This window comes from Bufo gargarizans, chromosome 5 (assembly GCF_014858855.1).
Source record: "Bufo gargarizans isolate SCDJY-AF-19 chromosome 5, ASM1485885v1, whole genome shotgun sequence".
Taxonomy (NCBI): Eukaryota; Metazoa; Chordata; class Amphibia; order Anura; family Bufonidae; genus Bufo; species Bufo gargarizans.
In genome coordinates, this window is record NC_058084.1 from 42,460,655 (window position 1) to 42,480,999 (window position 20,345).

General features: G+C 38.5%; 1 protein-coding gene across 1 annotated transcript in view; it reads left to right on the forward strand.

The window, feature by feature from the left end:
• The window catches only part of CSMD3 (CUB and Sushi multiple domains 3), a 1,090,172-nt gene that overhangs the window by 156,185 nt on the left and 913,642 nt on the right, over positions 1 to 20,345 (forward strand). Inside the window, exon 3 of the mRNA XM_044293228.1 lies at positions 12,485 to 12,493. Coding sequence (XP_044149163.1) covers positions 12,485 to 12,493 — 9 coding nt within the window. The remainder of the gene's footprint in view (positions 1 to 12,484; positions 12,494 to 20,345) is intronic.

Below are 20,345 nucleotides of genomic sequence, written 5' to 3' on the forward strand. Positions count from 1 at the left end.
AGTCTACATAGTTATTGTTGCTTTTCTAAGAAAGGGATCTTTGGATCTATCATGATTAGAAATGAGCAAATTTCTTTAAATTTGTTTTGGGTCCAATTCGTTCGAATAGACCTTGTAATTCCATTGTGGTACGAATCAACTCTACCCATATCAAAAGTAATTTAAGTGCCTAAAAGACTCTCTCTTTCGCTTTCCCCCACTCTATTTCTCTCTCTTAAAAATGTGCCAGAATTGAATCTCAAGAAATTATAATTTTAGTGAATCTAATAAAAGAAATTATAAACATATGGGTAAAATTTTGATTATGACAAATTGCTTTGATCATTTCTGATCAGGATTTATTGTGATTCTTTTGAAAATGGATCCTGAATAGCATTCAAGGCCCATAAAGCATGAAGGCAGTAGCAAAAATCATGATCGCAATCTAAACCCAGCCTCTTCTTATAAATTGCTAAAAATTAATTAATTATTAGCTAACCTGAAGTTAGTTAAATAGGAAGCATGCATTGTGATATCTACAATGGCAACTTAATTTGCACTCAAATCATCTGAAATTCAATTTCTCATGCTAAACTTGGGGTTTACACATATTGGGGAGATTTATCAGAACTAGTGTAAAGGAAAACTGGCTTTGTTGCCTATAGCAACCAGATCGCCCTTTCATTTTCCAAAGGAGCTCAGAAATATAAAAGGTGGACTCTTATTAGTTGCTATGGATAACTAAACCTGTTTTGCTTTATACTAGTTTTTCTAAATTCCTTCCCTTTTTTTTAGGTTAAGGAATATCAATTTTAAAGCCCAAAAGAACTTCTACTAATCTAACTTTTTTTTTTAAAGATTATTATCTTATTAACAGAATTTATTTTTAATTGGTTGAATTAATATAATTATTATTTCATTAATTATTTTAAAAACTAAGAATGTTAGCATTAGTACTACTAAGAATCAATATTCATTTTTTAAATCAATTTTTTAAGTTGTTCTGTCATATCTACTTTCTAAGTACAGCATAGGAAAATAATGTTCAAAAAGCTGTTTAACTGCTGTCAGGACTCATAGAAAAAGTGAAACCTGTTTCCCCGCCAACATAGAGTGGTTGACAGCACTCTCTATGAACTCATACAAAAATAGAAGCCAATCTCTGTGTGTGGGCAGAGGAAGCAGGGCTGAGATTATTTCAGTAGCTTCTTTTTATAAAAATACTAAAGCTAATGATAGAAAACCATATACAATATTCCTGAGCATAGCATCTCTCACTTTTTTGTATTCTGTCCTAAGATAGGAGATTTTTAAGAAGTACTTTGAAGTTATAGAATACTTGTTTGCTGTTTGTTTCCATTTTGTTCATCAAACCACGAGGTCAGTGTATAGTTAATGTTATTTTTTTTTTATCTGTAGTAAATACACACCTTTAATGTATTATTATTATTATTATTATTATTATTATTATTATTATTATTATTATTATGTCCTATAAAAATACATTATAGAGCTGTGTAAAAATATTTGAAATAATATTTAGAGTTATAAATTGTCTTTATGTTGCTTTTACCTAACATTATTTCATTTATTTTTGTGTTTTTGCATCCTATATTATTTGCCCTTTGTCTTTGTAACCATGGTGTTTTAACATATAATGTTTTACCAATAATATAGTCTTTTTTTTGAGGGTCATTGAGCCCTAGAGTTTCATTTGCTATGACTGTATAGGCAGCATATTGTATCTTTATTTCAGAATTAAATATACTGTGTTTAGTAAAAGTTTACCATAATTTGCATAAGGGAAGTCTTTTGCAGTCAATAAAAAATGTATGTTTCTGGAGCAGTGCCAAAGTATTATTATGTTAGCATTAAATATTGAAGCTATATCTAAGAAGAAGAAAAAAAAAAGTACTGTAGTGTTCACTCATGTTCAGTGTAGCATTTTAGATCTATGCCAGAAATGAATTATGGCACAAAACATAAGCAAATGAATGAATTTAGGATGGTTTATTTCAATTGGCTTAGAAAATATCACTTTTAATGACATTATTGATTTAAAAAAAATGCTTGAACTCTAAAAGGATCAAGCAACAATATTTAACTGCCATATCCTATTTGCCACGTCCTTAACAACCTGCTTTATATAAATATCACATTATTTGCCCCCTTAGGCTAAAATTGTAAAAAAAAAAAATGTTTAAAGCAACACCAAAAAAGCCTTTCTTTTTAACCTTGCCTTACGAAAAGTGTAATTCCTAGCGATCGAAAAGTCTTATGTACCTTAAAATGGTACCAATGAAAAGGTTACCTCACCCCACAAAAAAATTGCCCCCACATAAGACAATCACTCAAAAAATAAAAACCGATGGCGCCCATAAACCAATCCATCAAAATCTGTGCTGCAAAAGCCGTATAAAGCCCCATCCATTCCTGCCATTTTCCCCCATAGCAGTTTACCACCATATATGGGGTGTTGCCGTATTCAGGAGAAAATGGGTAACAAATTATGGGGTGCATTTTCTCCTGTTACCCCTTGTGAAAAAGAAAAATTTGGGGCTAAAGCAACAATTTATTGGAAAAAATTTAACTTTTCATTTTCATAGCCAAGTGTTTTTTGTTTGTTTTTTGTTTTTATTAGTTTTGAAAGAATACATATTGCAATAAACAAACAATGGTGCACTTGAACAGGAGCAAGCCGAGAGATTGAATACATACCATATAGAGGGATATATGCTATTTAACAGAGCTGATCAAAGGTATCTTCTGCTGTTATGAGTACCAGAGGTTCGGGACTGCTCCTAGTGAATAACTGGTATAAACAGTTCAAACAAGGTGTAGACATAAGGAGAAGGGGGGATAAAGGGTAAGGGCAATAGTGGAGCCTAAAAGTAATTGTGATAAAGTCTAGACGATTGATAGGGAGGTTCTCATGGATATCTATAGTTGTTGTTTAGAGGCAGCTCTTCCACTTCTCTTTGATTCGTTAGGGTAACTATACTTTCTGTGACCCTGGGGTAGAGAGGGGAGGCTGGTACTCATGTCAGTTGTCTTGTATAAGAAAGTCTATATCAGGCTTTGTTGTTATTCCTCCAATTTGAGCAGGTGGTCCAAACAGATGAGTACTTATGATGGGACCGTTGTTCCCAGTGCGAGAGTTCCTCAAGTCTGGACAGGGAATCTACTCTGTCTATCCGACTGACGATGGTAGGGGTCATGCCAGACCTCCAGTTTGAAGCTATCATGAGTCCTCAAGAGACACTTCTGTGAATATGTGAGGGTGTCTTGAATTAGGTTCAGTAGTGTTATTTTAGGACACAGAGGTATTTTTTTAGACTCTAATTTGAATATATTATTTATTTGTTTGAGTATCTGTGTCCAGAAGCTGTTAATCGCAGGGCATGACCACCATATATGTATAAAGGAGCCCCTGTTAGTTTGACATCTCCAACAGAGGTCTGAGGTGAACCCATACATCACCTTGAGTCTTACAGGGGTTAAGTACCATCTAGATATAGCTTTGTAAGTATTTTCTTGGCTAGTTATGCATCTCGATGAGAGTTTGTGTGATGTTAATATGGTGTTGATTTCTGTTACAAGGAAATTTCAACTCATTATCCCTTTCCCACTCTCTTAGGAAGTATAAAGAGGTTGGGGATTCTATTGTGAGTAAATTCTTGCAAATAACAGAGACCAGTTTAGTAGGGTGTTTTGCATGAATCAATAACTCTTCAAACCAAGTGTGCCTATTTTGTCTATTCTCATGGGAGAAGGCTGTCTTGATTGAGTTGCGGATATTAGCGTATTGTAGATCATTCAGAGCCGATAAATGGAACTTGTCTCTAATGGCCTATGTGTCTAATATTGCTCTGTCTTAGTCTAATAACTCTGCTAGTGAGGCCTCTGAGTTTCGTAGTAATGGAGGTAAGGAGGGAAAACTTTCCACAGACCTGCTTAAGCAATCTCCAATGGTCAATAAGGGTGAAGGGTATTTGGAGCATATCTCTCTTATTTCTGGGAGTTTCCAGATCAAATATGAAGCTATGAAGCTAGGAAAAGGTTTTTGTCCTTAGGGATCTGTAAGTCCTCTGACTGATCAGAGAGGACTAGCCTCCTCAAAGAGTGTGTTGCTAGGCATTCATCTAATGTAACCCAGTGTTTATAAGCTAGTTTTCTGAGCCAATCTACTATTCTACTAAGGTGGACTGCTCTGTAATATATTTTTAAGGAAGGAAGGCCAATTCCTCCTTTATGGAACAGGAGTAGAAAGATCTTATGTGAAATCCTAGGTTTTGTTGGCCCCTATATGTAGGATTAACATATTTTGTGGAATAGTAAAACAAAATGCCACAAGGTAGTGTAATTGGTAGCACCTTTTGAGAACTATGAGTGAGTTAAATATGTTCCTGGGACCTAGCCATGATATAAAAGTAGGTGACCAAGAGCTGAGTGTCTCTGGGATAGATTTTAATTTAAATAAGTTCATATAGTTTATTGGTATCTGAGGGGATGTTAACCCCTAAGAATTTTAGTGAGTTTGTGGTCCATTCAAATGGGGAGTTAGCACGTAGGGATTGTATTTCTTTAGGTGGTAGATTTGCCTAGTGCCTGGGATATGGCAATATTAATGTTTAAATAGGATATATAGCCAAAGTCGCAGGATATTTCTACTATAGCTGGAAAAGCTTGTGTGGTGTTTGTGATCATTAACAGTATATTGTCATCATAGGCTGCCTGCTTAAATTCAAGCCCATTCCATTTTATGCCTCTTATCTCATGTTATTGTCTTATCAATTGCAATGGGGGTTCTACTGTCAGTATAAAGAGGATAGGGAATAGGGGGCTACCTTGTCTGGTACCATTATTGATGTTTACCGCTGACGACAGGGTGTCATTTGCTTTTCTGTAAGCACTCGGTTTCTCATACATCGTGAATATATTGCTCTGATAAAAGGAATTGGAAATCCCATCTGGGTCATAGTACTTCTAATGAAGGTCCAGACCTCTATCAAAGGCCTTTTCGACATCTGTTACTAATAAGACCATCAAATCATTCCTTATTTTCACCAGAGCAATTGAATTTATAATCTTATACGTGTTATTCTTGCCTTCCCTCCCTGGTATAAATACTGACTGATACAGGTGTATCAGGTCTTTAAGCAGCCGTTTTATCTGAGCTGACAGAATTTGAGGTCTAGGTATATTTTGAGGTCTAGGTTAAGTAGGGATATAGGCCTGTAACTGGAGCATAGCGTCAGACCTTTCTGAGGTTTCTGAATGAGTGTAATATGGGCGTTCAGCATTTAGGGGAAGAAATCGGGAGCCAGCTAGGGCTGAATTAAATTATTTAAGCATAGATGGTGATAATGAATCTATGAAGGTTGTGTAATAAAGAGCAGGGAAGCCGTCAGGGCCAGGAGATTTCCCATTTTTTATGGTAGCAGTTAATTGTTTTATAGTGATAGGTAACAGTAGCTGGGAGGCCTGATCTTTGGTTAATTCAAGTATGTTAGCTATGGTGTGTTCCGAGTCTGTTGCATTTATGTTATATACGTAGGTAAGAGTAAAAATTCTGGAAGGCTGCTGTAATACTGTCATCATATTTTTAGTAGTGTGTGTCCAGATTGAAGGATAGCGTGTATTCTCGCAGAATTGCTAGCATACATTTTGTGGGTTTATTTCCATGGACAAAGAATTTTTGCTGTAGTGATAGGCATAATTTGGTGGACTATGCATTTAATACATTTTTTTGTTCATTTCTAGCAGCCATGAGATTATTGAGTTATTTTTTTTTCGTTGTGTGATCTTTTATGGGCCTTTTCTAATTTGGAGATCTTATCATATAGATGTGCTATTGTCTCCTTTATTTTTATTTTTTTATTTAAATGAGAGGCTAGGGAAATAAATTATCCTCTTATGACTGATTTATACACTTCTTTTATATCTGTTCTATCTAATAAGGTCTTGTTTAATCTCTAAGTAAAGACTTTAGGAGAGGAGTGTGGTGGTTTAAAGGTGATAAATATTGGTGCATGGTCTGAGTGAATTATGGAACCAATTTGTGCCTCTGTGCAATTGTGGGGGGAGGAGTAGTGAGTAAAGTCTCTCATATTGGGATTTAGTGTGCGCCATACACCGGTAAGCGTACTTTTGTGCAACAATTTTTTTTTTATACTGTTCAGTGTTGCTTTTGGTGCACCAGATCTACCAGAGGAAGTATCTATCTTAGGGTTAAGAGATACACTAAAATCCCCCACCAGGTCCAGTATACCCTCACTGAACTCTTCTAGATGTTCCAAGAATTTTGCAAACCATTGTTTATGTGCAGAATTCGGGGCATATATGTTTGTGAAAATGTATAATTGTGTGTTCATTTTCCCTTTGACCAATATGAAGCGTCCTTCACTGTTTGATCTAATATCCGTAAAAGATAAATCTGTGTGTTTTTGGAATCCCACACTCACACCCAATCTGTTGGAGTGCGTGAAGAAGATCTGAAACCATAAATTGTAGTGAGAACGAGAAAAGTTTGGAATCTTGCTGTGTTTATAATTAGTTTTTGAATGAAGCTTATATTAGCTTTGTCTTTGTGTAGTTGTAAGATTTGGCTTCGCTTGGCAGGTGTTTTGAAGCCTCTAACATTATATGAAGCTATATATAGTACAGCCATAGTCTAGTGTGAGAATTAGAAGGTGTAAAGCATAAATACCCCTGTATGGGTGTTTCTTTTCCAGTTGACGAATTAGTGGGAAGAAACCTATGGAGCCTGGACCTCTTGGAGGGAAGATGGGAGTTGGGGGTGAGAAGGAAACTAGGACACAGAAAACAAAACATAATGAGAATGTCAGTGTAGGTAGTCCTCCAATATTCTGGAACTAAAGGAGGTTAATTTAGTCCTATTTGGGACCAACTTAGGTTTGACCTTCTGAGTCATGTCAGAAGGCAGCACTCTGTGAATACATAGCCAAGTGTTTTCAAATTCCTTAAAACGCTTAGGATGTCAAAGTGCTCGTACCCCTTAATATATTTTTTGAAGGGTATTTTTTTCCAAAATGGGGTAACTTTTTTAGGGTTTCCACTGTAGGAGTAAGTTAGGTTCTCTTCAAATACAAAATGGTGCCCAAAAACCATTCTAGCAAAATCTGCCTACAAAATCCATATGGCGCTCCTTTCCTTCTGACCCCTGCCACTTGCCCATAGAGAAGTTTATCACCACATATGGGGTATTTCTGTAAACTGCAGAATCAGAGTAATGCATATTGAGGTTTAGTTTGCTGTTGACCCTTGCTAAGTTGGAAGAAAAAATTGATTAACCTGAAAAATAAATAAAAATATGAAATTTTGAAATGTCATCTCCATATTCCTTTAATTTTTGTGCAACACCTAAAGGGTTAACACAGTTTGTAACCTTCATTTTAAATAATTTTAGGGGTGTAGTTTCTAAAATATTGTCATTTATGGGTGGTTTCCATTATATAAGCCCCTTAAAATCACTTTATAACTGAATTGGTGCTTAAACAAATGGTTTGGGAAATTTTGTTAAAAAGTTAAAATGGCTTCTGAACTTCTAAGCCTTCTTACGTCCTAAAAAAACTAAATTACATTTACAAAATAATGCCAACATAAAGCAGACATATGTGGAATGATGACCGATAACCATTTTATGAGGCATTATTATCTGTCCTAAAAGTAGAAAAATTCAAATTTAGAAAATTGTAAGTTATTCCAATTTTTTTGTAAATTTGGGATTTATTTATAAATAAAGAAAATATATATTTACTCAAATTTAGCACTGTCATGAAGTACAATGTGTATCGAGAAAACAGCTTTAGACTGGCCTGGATAAGTAAAAGTGTTCCAAAGTTATTAACATATAAAGTCAGATTTGCAAACAATGACCTGGGCAGGAAAGTGAAAAATGGCCCAGGGTAAAAAGGGTTAAAAAGCAGCAGTCCTAACAATGTATTTCAGTTTAGCTCTGAGCCCTGAAGGCAGGGCAATGGGGGTCATTAGGAAAATAACAAATAGTGACCTGGACTTCTTATCTGTAGTTATATTCATATATTATTGAAGTAGTCCAAGATTGTGGTGATATATTTATTTTAAATATAAAATTGATCATTTTTCCAGTCTTATACCATTTGATCAATGTTGGATTTTTTTTATGTTCAATCTAGCAAGCTTTGTACAAAGCCATTGTTTAGATATTTTCTACAATTTCATAGTTACCTGGGTGTTTTCATACAGACATCTTAATCATAGTTATTACCTTTTAGGACTCTTCAGCATTTTTAGATATGTGTGACAGTTTGTAATTCGTTTCATTAAAGATTTGAGTCATACCTGTCACAAAGTCCTGGCTCTATGTTCCTAATTTTTTAACTAGCTTAACTATTAGTGGCCATGATGTATTGTAACTTGCTGAAAAACTAATAAGATGCTAATACAGTATTGTTTATAATTAATTATACTAATTAACATAGCTTCATGAAAAATAGATTTAATATAGGATTTTAATTACACACAATTCTAAATAAAATTTAATAAATTATAAATACAGATTTAGTAGAGTTAAACTTAGAGTCAAACTTAACTCAAATTTCTTAACTCATTGTGATATCCTATAACAAAAGCCTTTGAAAAGCAATTGACGGTGTTGGTTTAACACAACTAGTTTACTTGACGCATCTAGTTAAGCATATGTGTAAACATATTAGATCTGTATGTCAAAAAAATGTAATTTAAATGTAACATTCATAGAAAATAAAGTATCAGTATATTTTTATTGTAATATTGTAGATGTTTATATGTTTTTATTTTTTTATATATTTTTTTGTTAGGTGAATAGGCATGATTGAAAAATCAATGATTGTTTTTATCAATGATTTATTGATAACAATGTCATATATTCCTATTTAGCTTAAAGGGATTGTTATAAATCAGCACATGGCATTTTTCATGTAGACAAAGGAAATATAAGGCACTTATTAATGTATTGTGATGTCCATGTTGCCTTCTTTGCTGGCTTGATTAAATTGTTCCATCACTCCCGCTGCAGAGCAGATACCAGGTGGATGGGATGGGAGATACGTGTATCGATGAATGCTTCCCCAGTCCTGGGCACCGGATAGGTTGTCACTTTTTACTATAGTGTGCAAGCATGAACACCATTGCTGGATTGCAGGGTCATCGTAACCCCTGGAAATGAGCAGTGTATAATGCAAATAAAAATAAATCAAGCCAGCAACCGAAGCAATATGGACAATCACAGTACATTAGTAAATGGTTTGTATTAGCTTTCTCTACATGATAAATACAATTTGCGAAAGTGAGACAAATCCTTTTAAAAAATATATTCTTTTTGTCTATGAATTTAATAAATTAACAAAATGTTATATTTGATTTTATATATATATTATTATATATTATACATTTAAAACATTTCTGTTACTCTTATAGTTTGTATTGTTAGCTTTTTTATTAATTATATAATATAGCACATAGCCAAACACTTTATAGATTTTTTTTTTAATAATTATAAAAGAATATAGTTAATAAGTACAACAATACAATTGGTTTGCTCTACAAATATTCTCTACTGAATAAGCAACAATAAGAAAATGCTTTAAAATTTATTTTAAAAAGTTTAATAGCTTATATTGCGGGTGTCCCACCATTCATCTGCCATTTATGACACTGGTGAATTTTAAAGTGGCAAAGGAAAATATGCTATAGCTGTGACCTGGACCTTTACTATGAAATTGAATTTATTATATTGATAATTGTCCTTTTGTGGACAATGGCAGTGATTTCCATGAATCATATTATGATTTTTTATTTTCACTTTGATATAAATAGCACATATGATATTATGCACATAGTTTATATAACACAATTTTCTAAATTAGGTGTATTTTTATTGCTCCACTTACCAATAATTTATTTAATTAATGACAAAGAATGCTTATTAACAACTTATATCTAATACTTTTTTTTAGCCTAATAGCTTTTCTTAATGCCCAAAAACTATTATAAATAGAAAGAGTAAATTGTGTTCTTAACAAATAGCAAGAGATACATTATTTTCGAGCAAATATATTCGAATTACCAGAATATGTTTGTGCTATATGTTTTCGCCACTATGCCCAGTTGGTCTGGTATCATTTGAATGGGGAGTTCAAAATCAAACAGACATTTCAAATGGGGGAATAATGGCAGCACTATTATAAATACAACATGCCAACCTCTCTCCTACACAGTTTACTGAACCAACAATCTTATGTGATTTAAGACTTCAGTTCCATAGAACTCCGAGGTCTGGGTGTTGTAACCAAGATAGGACATTAAAATATAACTAAATTTTAGCAGTAGTGTTAAACTGTCCTTAAACTGCAGAAACTATGTTTATTGTTTGATAAATTTGGACACGAACCAAAGGATGTGAAGTTGTCAATAGAAATACTATTTTGTTAACTCTTCACTCTCATTTTAATAACTGAATTTTATAATTTTGCTGATATGTTGAACAACATTGTAAAAGCAGAACAATTACAGTCTATTTAGTAGTTATCAGTGGGACAACTTGTATGTAATATAATATTAGAAAGAGACTTATTTAAGTTGACCACAATTAAAGCTACTGCTTCAGTCTCTGCCTTATAGAGGGGTTTGTTAGAAGGGAATTTCCATATGTCGTAATTTGGAATATGACTAGACATGATCTTGATGGGGCAGCTTCTTTAATTTTGTGCTATTTACATAAAGAAGAGAAAAGCTCCAACATCACAGTGAGAAATATCACCAAACCCTATGCCCCCAAACCAAACTATGCCCTCCTCACTAGAGATGAGCAAATTTCGAACAAAATTAGAATTTTTTTTTGGTTCGATCCAAATTTATTCTGCGTGAATCGGGTTAAAAAATGACTATTTCCTGGCTGCAGAGAGCCTTTATGATTGGTGTAGAACACTGTGACTTGCAGTAACATTTATAGGGAGTCTGTTCTGGTAGTGAAACAATACTATAAGTCAGTATGACATGCAGATGACAGGTGTCGCTGTTAGAATCACTGCACACTTCACTTATTTGAGCAGTTACGGGGCCAAATAACTCAAGTGTGAACTCAGCCTTCAGGTCAATGTTAGCATCATAAAGAAGCGCACTCCTTTTACACCGTCTGCAGCTGATTCCACATAAATGTCTGCAGAACCTTTTCTATGAAATGCTTATACAAGTAGAGCCCCCAACAGAGTAGAGAGGGTGTCAGCAGTAAGTTTGTATTGATGTCACTGATTATTTTGCCCTTCCACTGATCCGTCAGAACAATAACCCCCAAAAAACAGGTCCAGTCTGTGGAGCATCCGCCTTCACTCGGGCAGTATTTGGTCAGTAATCCATCAGCATTGATAAAGCTCAAAAAAACAAGAGTGGATCTAAAACAGAGATGACACATAAAAGGAATATTTGCATATCTTCTGTGTTTTGTACCCACTCCTGCTTTTGGCTACCAAATCATAAGCCAATTCTGATGCAAAATAGGGACCATGTCATGCAGGCCTTACAGCTGTTACATAGACAAGATCTGTTGTGCGTCTAATTTTTCCTTCCTTCTGACATATCAGAAGAAGGGTCAAATAAATGATGATGTCAGCCTGGCCGAAAGGCAAAATAGTAGCTTGGTCATGAAGTGGGGAGGGTGGAAACAGCATGATAAGTCCACAGAGTGGTCCTATGACATAGTGGTGATGAGAAAGCAGCATGAGAAGATCACAGATTAGCCCAATGACAGAGTTTGGAGGTGGCAGCAGCATCAGGAGGAAGCCACAGAGTGGCACAATGACAGGGTGAAGGTGGCAGCAGAAGCATCAGGAGGCCACAAAATGGCGCAATGACAAAGTGCGGAGGTGGCGGCAGCAGCATCAGGAGGAGGTAACAGGGTGGCACAATCACAGTGTGAAGGTGGCAACAGCATTAGGAGGCTACAGAGTGGCACAATGACAGAGTGTCGAGGTGGCAGCAGCAGCTTCAGGAGGAGGCCACAAAGTTGCACAATGACAGTGTGAAAGTGTCAGCAGCATCAGAAGGCTACAGAGTGGCACAATGACTAAGTGTTGATGTTGCGCAAGTAGCAGCAGCATCAGAAGGAGCCCACAGGGTGACACAATGACATTGTGGAGATGGAAGAAGCATGAGGAGGCCACAGAGTGGCACAATCACAGCGTGTGGACGTGGCGTAAGTAGCAGCAGTATCAGGAGGAGGCCACAGAGTGGCACAATGACAGTGTGGAGGTGGAAGCAGCATGAGGAGGCCACAGAGTGGCACAATGGCACAGTGTAGAGGTGGAAGCAGCAACAGCCTCATCAGGAGACCACAGAGTGGCACAATGACAGAGTGTGGAGGTGGCGGCAGCAGCGTCAGAAATATACTACAAGATGGCACAATAACAGTGTGGAGGTGGCAGCAGCATCAGGATTCAACAGAGCTCCAAGGTGACAGAGTGTCGAGGTAGCAGCAGCATCAGGAGACCACAAAGTGGCAAGGTGACATAGTATAGAGGTGGCTGCTGCATCAGGAGACCACAAAGTGGAGAAGTGACATAGTGTGGAGGTGGCAACAGCATCAGGAGACCATAGAGTGGCAAGGTGACATAGTGTGTAGGTGGCAGCAGCATAAGGAGACCACAGAGTGACCCAGTGACAAAGTGTGGAGGTGGGTGGCAATACCAGTACCAGCTGAAGAAGATGGGTTAAAAAAGGAGCACTTGGCATCAGATGCGTGGCATCAGGCCGGTGGCAGTATCAGATTAGTAGCTAAGGCAGGTAGACAGAAAAAACTGTCTCTTTTTCAAAGTGTTGGTGTGGCTCCATGGATGATCTATTCTGAGGCATTAGGCATTGGTGGGTGGAAATCCTGGCTGAGCCACGTCTGATTCATCTTGACAAAGGTCACTATCTCCACATTCTTGGGGTAACTATGGCCCCCACCGCACTAGACACCCAATCTGGTGCCACAATACTGTCCGGGTAGCACAGCTTTTCAATTGCAAACTCTTTCCAGTTGCGGCCACAAATCCAGTTTGGCTGCCCTATAGTCCAGCAGATCTTTAATGTGGGGTGGCAGGGTACTGTCCAAGTAAGTCAACACTTGCTGCTTCGGGTCCTGCTCCAGGTCTAGCTGCTGCTTTTGGTGAGTAGTTAGTTCACTAGGTGGGTGAAGAAAGCTGGTCATCAGTGACTCTAGACTCAAGTTGTTGCTGATGGAGTTGGAACAGCCTTGGCAGATAACGTGAGCATGGTCGGACCCCACAGTCAGACCTGCGAGAGGATGGACGATGGCGCAGATGGGCAGCGGCCAACTGACTACATAGGATGTCTCTATCTATAGTAGTTCAGTTTGTCTTACCTCTCAGCGGGTGAAAAAAGGCCCCCGTTTTGGACCAATAGCGAGGGTCCAACAAGGTGGAGAGCCATAAGTCATCTCTCTGCCGAATGGTAAAAATTTGGCTGTCACTACGCAAGCAAGTGAGCATGCATCAGTCTATTTGTGCAAGTGACTTGGAGGTACTTTCTGCCTCCATCTCCACTGCATAATGCCACAGTGTCTGGGTCCTCTGCCTCAGTTTTCTTCATCACTCTGTATCTCCTCTGACTGCTCCTGCTCCTCCTCTCCTGTCACCTGTGTAGAAAAACCACTCATTTTTCTATGCTCCAATGTCCTCCTCCTCATCCAGTTCAGCCCCACAGGGCTCATCTGGCCATTAGATCTAGGCACAACGTCTTCAGTACCCTGACCAGCCAGATTTACCAGCATCTGTTCCATGATATGAAGCAGTGGAATGACGTTGTTTATCCCGTAGTTCTGGCGACTGACAAATAAACAAAACAAAATCATTTATGGCCTTTCTCTGTTCGTATAGTCGGTCCAACATATGGAGAGTGGAATTTCAATGGGTGGAAACGTTGCAAATCAGCCTATGTTGGGCAATGCCTTTCTGCCGCTGCAGCTCAAGGAGGGTGTTCTTTGCAGTGTACCAGTGGCTGAAGTGCATTCAAAGTTTTCTGGCCATTTTTAGGATGTCTTGCAGATGGGTGTAAAACTTCAGGAACCGCTTGACAACCAAATTTAACACATGTGTCATGCAGGGCACATGGCTCAGCCCTCCTTGATGCAGCACCGACACCATGTTCTTCCCATTTTTGGTCACCATGGTTCCAATTTTGAGTTGTCACAGATAAAGCCAGGATTTGATTTCTTGATGAAGGACACAGAGCAGTTCCTCCCCTGTGTGACGCAGTTCGCCCAGACAAACGAGGGTCAGAACAGCATGAGACCGCCATGCCCTGCACATGTGGTATTCTGAGGGGCACTGTGAATTGTCGCTGCAGTGGAGTCTGCGAACACGGTGGAGGATGAGGAGGCAGAGGCAGACATTGTCGCAGGAATAAAGGAGTGAGAACGTGGAGGCGGAAGCAGCGTTACCTGGCCAAGCTGCTGGTGTGGCTCTGCAGGAACCACCTTCACCCAGTGGGCCATAAATGACATGTTTTTCCCTGACCGTAGTTACAGCTCCACATGTCGGCACTGCGGTTCACTTTGGCAGACACCAACAGGCTCAAGAACTGGCCCACCTTCTGTTCTACATACGTGGTACTGCCTTTTTGGCAAAGAAATTACGGTTTGGGACTCTCCACCTCGGCATCAGTTCTCTGAAAGGTGTAGAGTCCACCACTTGAAAAGGGAGGGACTACAGCACCAGCAACTTGGCCAGGAGCACATTCAGCTTCTGCACCATTGAATGAGTGCACGCATACTGTTGTCTCTTGGCAATCACTTCGGTGATCGATTGCCGATGGGATGACTGACGAGGATTAAAAGGAGGAACAGGAGCATTAGGATTAGCAGATAATGGGAAAGACAGACAGCTCCCTTCGGCTGAGGTGGTGGAGCCTTGACTGCCTGAAATTGGGTGTGTTCCACTGGGTGATGCAGCAGTTGCTGCAGCAGGCTTGACTACCACATCGGAGCCACGGTTTTCCAAGGGCCCTTTATGGTGACACTGCATATCTTGACGCAGGGCAGTGGTGCCAACATTGACACCCTGGTCACACTTCACCTTCTGCCCACAGATCCTACAAATGGCCATGTTCACCTCCTACGGGAGCTTATCAAAAAAACTGTCACACCGTCGAGTAGGTGATTTTACCCCCAACACTCCTCACTGACTGACTGCTACCGCCGCTGCTTCCCTGAACCCCTACACCAATACTTTCCAGGCAGGTAGGCTCCTGCTAAGTTGGTGGTCTAGCCAGGGCACGTTTCGCTCCTGACCTCCCACTGCTGCCACCCTGCTGACTCCTGGCCGTGCTAGTAACTTGCTGGCTCTGCCGCTGCCTCACAGGCAAGCTGCTACCCTCTTCTCCAGATGATGATGAAGCCCCTAGTTCACCTGGCTCCCAAGTGTGATCAGCTCCATTATCATCATCGAGTACTGTCTGCACGTCACTAATGTCCTCCTCAACGGTCTCTGGGTCAGGAGCCAAACAACTCGTATATATGTATAGTGTGTCCCTCTATCCCCTCAATCACCAGGTTTGTTTATAGCGCTGCTCTTTCTAATACACTCCCTCACAGTTCTAAGGGATTTTCAGGGAGCAAGATATTTTATAAAGTTTATTATCGTTAGACACATTATTGGTTTATTATGGAAATTTTGTAATGATAAAGTTCAGTAGGTAAGCTGTAATTGTCCATATTGAACAAAGAGAGGTTTGACATAGGACTGCGGTAGATTATTTCAGAAATCCAGGATAAAAATTAGCACTAACATCTTAAGCTCCGTAACTAGTGATCAGCAAAATTTTCTAAAATTCTATTTGGCTGCTTTGCCAAGCTTAGACAAGAAATTTGATTCATTATGAATTATTTCACAACAAATTGCATTCCATCTTGTCATTTAACCTCTCAGATGTCATGTTCAATGCTGATCATGGCATCTGAGAGTCAAATTTAGCCTATCAGGGGGTTAATCACGGGTTAAAACAAAAAAAATACATACTCACCTCATCCATTTGATTGCGGATAGGCCATCACGGCCATCTTTAATGATGAAAATGCGTCAATTCTCTCTCATGCTGCAACAATAATTGGTATGTTTTCTCCAATTCAGATGGCCGAAATGGCCTCTACACAATCAAATGGATAAGATAAGTATGTATTTTTATTGGGGTTTTTTACCGTCATTTCATGAAAAATTGATTTCTTACCCCAAAGCCACTGGAAATTTTGATTTTTCCAGAAATTTAGATCAAATTCCACTTTGCTAACTTATATACTTAATTATATATACTTAGTGTAGATTACAGTTATTTTCTTGTGAATGTATTTTGTAAGTAGTTTAGTGTTATAGCAATTTACAGATTTTTGGTCAGTTTAATCTAAGGATCTGGTGCATGTTGTGTTCCCCAGCATATTACCTATAATAGTATGTTATATGAAGAAGAATGAATTTTATCAATGTTCTCCAAGTAGACTTTTCCTGATGGTGAATCATGCAGGTGAAGTGCTCTATCTTGATATATACACTTCTCAATCCCTTGAGTACCACAAGTTATAACAAGAAGTATTTATGAGTCTGGTTTTATGAATCCTCATGCTCAGAATTAACAATAGGAAATGAGAGCTATTTTGTGACTGCATTATAAGCAACAGACTATAGTCATTGATCACGGTACAAAAGTCAGTGCACAATTTTTGATATGGTATAATAGGAGAAAATAAAATTGGTATTTCAAAATAACTATTTCCATAAGAACAAGTATTTAAATGCTAGATTAGATTTCATATTGAAGCAGTTTCTCTGACATTTGAAGTAACTCTCCATATAATAGTTCACTCTTATTATATTATTAAATTCTCTCTTTTTAGCTGATGGTGAAAACTTAAGGGTTAGCTTTAAGGCTATGGTCCTACAATTACAATAAAAGGTACAAACAATGCCCCTAAGACAATAACACCTATTAGAAATGTAATTGACAAAGGTCAGTTTATTTATTTATACAATTGATGCATAGAGGTATAAGGTTCTACTATACATTATATAACAGCTCACAATGTCAATTAGCTGCTGCTTGCAAGGCAAGAAGAATATTGTCATGTAATAAGAAAGACATGGCAGGACAAATAAATAATGTAACCATTTTGAAAATTGTTGGTGCAGCCTCATCTTGAAAATTAAATTCGGTTCTAGGCAAGTTTATAGAAAGGATGCCTTGGAGCTGAAAAAAGTACAAATAAAGGTGACTAAACTGATAAAGGGTATAAAGGGTCTTAGTTATGAGAAAATAATTAAACTTACTGTATTTAGTCTTGAGAAGAGGGGTCTAAGGCTGCTCATGATTAAACTTTATATATATGTAAATGGTATATACAATAAAAATGGTGAAAAACTATTACATATAAAATCCCCTGCAATGACGAAGGCTTCTTCACCATAAGAACTGTGAACCTGTGGAATAGTCCTGTCAGGACATTGTCACATCAGGTAAAGGGGATGGTTTTAAAAAAGGCGAAGATGAATTCTTAGAATTAAATAGTAATGCTTATGGAAATTTGTTTATTTCTGGGTTCTCACTACCCCTTTCTTAATTTACAATTTCATCCATCTCTTAGTTGAACTTGATGGACATATGTTTTTTGTTTTTTTTTCAAGCCTACAATGTAATTACGGGGTGGCCAAGGAAAAAGTAGCCCACCTCCAATATCTCCAAATCAAACTGCCTAATAGTAAATATGTCTTAGTTGCCCATAGCAAGCAGTCAGAACTCAGCTTTCATGTTTTCAGAGCCCTGTAGGAACTGAAAGCTGAGGTTTGATTGGTTGCTATAGGCAACTAAGGCTAAGACAGATTTATTATACAGTTTGATAAAAGTGGCCTATTGTGTCAGAAACATGGTGTTATCCCTGGAACACTGAATAGTGATTATGAAAGGCTATGTGCAAATCTGATATATCACGGAAATGCAAGAGACCTTTGCCAACAAGTACCCAGGAACAAAACCACCAGCTCAAGGATGTATTCAGAGTTTGGTTGGAAATGGCATAAAACTAGCTCTGTAGCAAACATGAAGAAACTGAGGCCTCCATCGATCAGGATGGCTGCAGTTGTGCATGAAATTTAGCAGCGGATTACAATTAAAGTAGCCCCCAAAAATCTATTTGAAGACTGTTTCAGCAAGTTGGTTCACGATTGACATATCAGCGAGTGCTAAAATCTCTCAGCCTGAAACCTTACAGAATAACGTGTGTGTAGGAACTGAAATAGTCTGACAAAGCTAACTGCATAAATTACTGGAGTTGGAATTACTGGAGTTGGTTTCTGACTATGATCGCTGACAGACATTTGAACCCATTTATATACTTAAAAGCTTGGTTTCATTTATCAGGTCACGTAAATTCCCAGAATACGAGATACTGGTTCGTTGAAAATTGCCATTTGACTCACTTTTTTTAGCTTTTTTTTTTTTTACAAAGGGGGCAATATTGTCATCCTTGATAAACAGCAATACCTCACCATGTGTGACAACGTCCGACCAATACCGTTCTCAATTGAACACAATTGTGAAAACTGCCCTCTCCAATCACCTGTTAAGTAAAAGTGAACTGGACTTTTTACTGCCTCCACATTCGTTCATGGTGTGCTTTTATGGCATACCAAAAATAAATAAGATCACTAACCCCCTCAAGGGAAGGCCCATTGTGTCAGGGGTCGGCAGCCTTACACAAAATATAAGTATATATCTGGACACCATTCTGCATCTATTTGCTGTCTTGCTGCAGTCCTATATACGTGACACCATGGATGTCCTGAACCGGTTGAATGATGTAATCATTGAGGAGGACATATTTCACTTTGTAGGCCATAATCAGTTTGTGGTGTTCTTACTGGACTTCATTCTCCAGCACAACATCTTCCTCCTCAGTGGTAAAATCTTCCACCAGCTCAGGGGAGTGACAATGGGAAGTCCCTGCACTCTGACCTTTGCCAATCTCTACCTGGGCTGGTGGGAGAAGGAGGTGGTTTTTGGTGAAGAATGTGAGGAGTGGTCAGCCTGTATCCAGCTTTGGCTAAGATACATCGATGACTTGCTAATTATGTGGAAGGAGGATGTCAATCAATTCAACTCCTTCATGGCACGACTCAATATCAGCAACTGGGGTTATTCTTTAACTCCATGATAGACCGCAACTCCATGACCTTCCTTGATTTAACAATCACAAGGGGGGGCAGGCAATCATCTAACCACCTGCCTATATAGGAAACCTACTGCCACCAACAATCTCTTGCAATGGGAAAGTTGGCATCTGCGGGCTCTGCGGAAGGGCATCCCTAAGGGCCAATATTTTAGGGTGAGGCGCAATTGTTCCAGTACCTCTGAGTTTAAGTTGTTTGCCAATGACTTAAGGCATAGATTTAGATCACGGGGGTACACGGACGTGGTTCTAAATCAGGCATACCATCATGCCTGCTGTGAGGAGAGAAAAAAATCTCCTTGTCCCCAAGAAAAGGGACATGAATGAAGAGACTCCCAGAATCATTGGTATGTATGATGCAGGAGACCACATTGTAAGGGAACTCCTCAATCGCCATTGGGGTATTCTGAAAACAGACCCCGACATAGGCAATTTGGTGGGGACCTCCCCCTCAATTACATTTCCGAGGGGACAAAATTTAAAAGAGCGGCTGGTACATAGCTTTATGAAACAGACACAGTCTCATACCTGGCTATCACCCCACATCAAAGGCTGCTTTAGATGCAGTGGACATATTGCCTGCAAATCCATCAAAGTAGGGAAGAATTTTACAAGTACAGTTACTTCCCAAGTCTATGACATCAGGACACACATTAATTGCAGGACCACAGGGGTCATTTATTTGGCCATATGTTCCTGTGGCCTGCAGGGCCGGGGAACACATGGGTGACATTAGGAATAAAAGAGACACCACCCTTGCTAGACATGTCGTCGAGCTACACAATGGCAATGCAGACATTATAACTTTTCAGGGAAGCAAACGTGTTGCCCAATCACCCGGGGGGTGAGTTGGACAAAAGACTATTATGTGAAGAGCTGGAATGGATTTTTTGGTTGCGTACCGAGAAACCGAGAGGTCTGAACGAAAGGAGTAGCTATGCATGTTTTATCTGACTGTATAGCTGAGCCCATTCATTTTATGCGGGGACCTCCTTGTTACAATCTCGGTTTTTCATAGGTGCCTTAATCATATATGCAACACCCAGTAATTTTCTGCAGCTCTAAATAGTCATATTTGGTTCCTTGGTGGGCTCATCATCACATTTTTTTATATAGC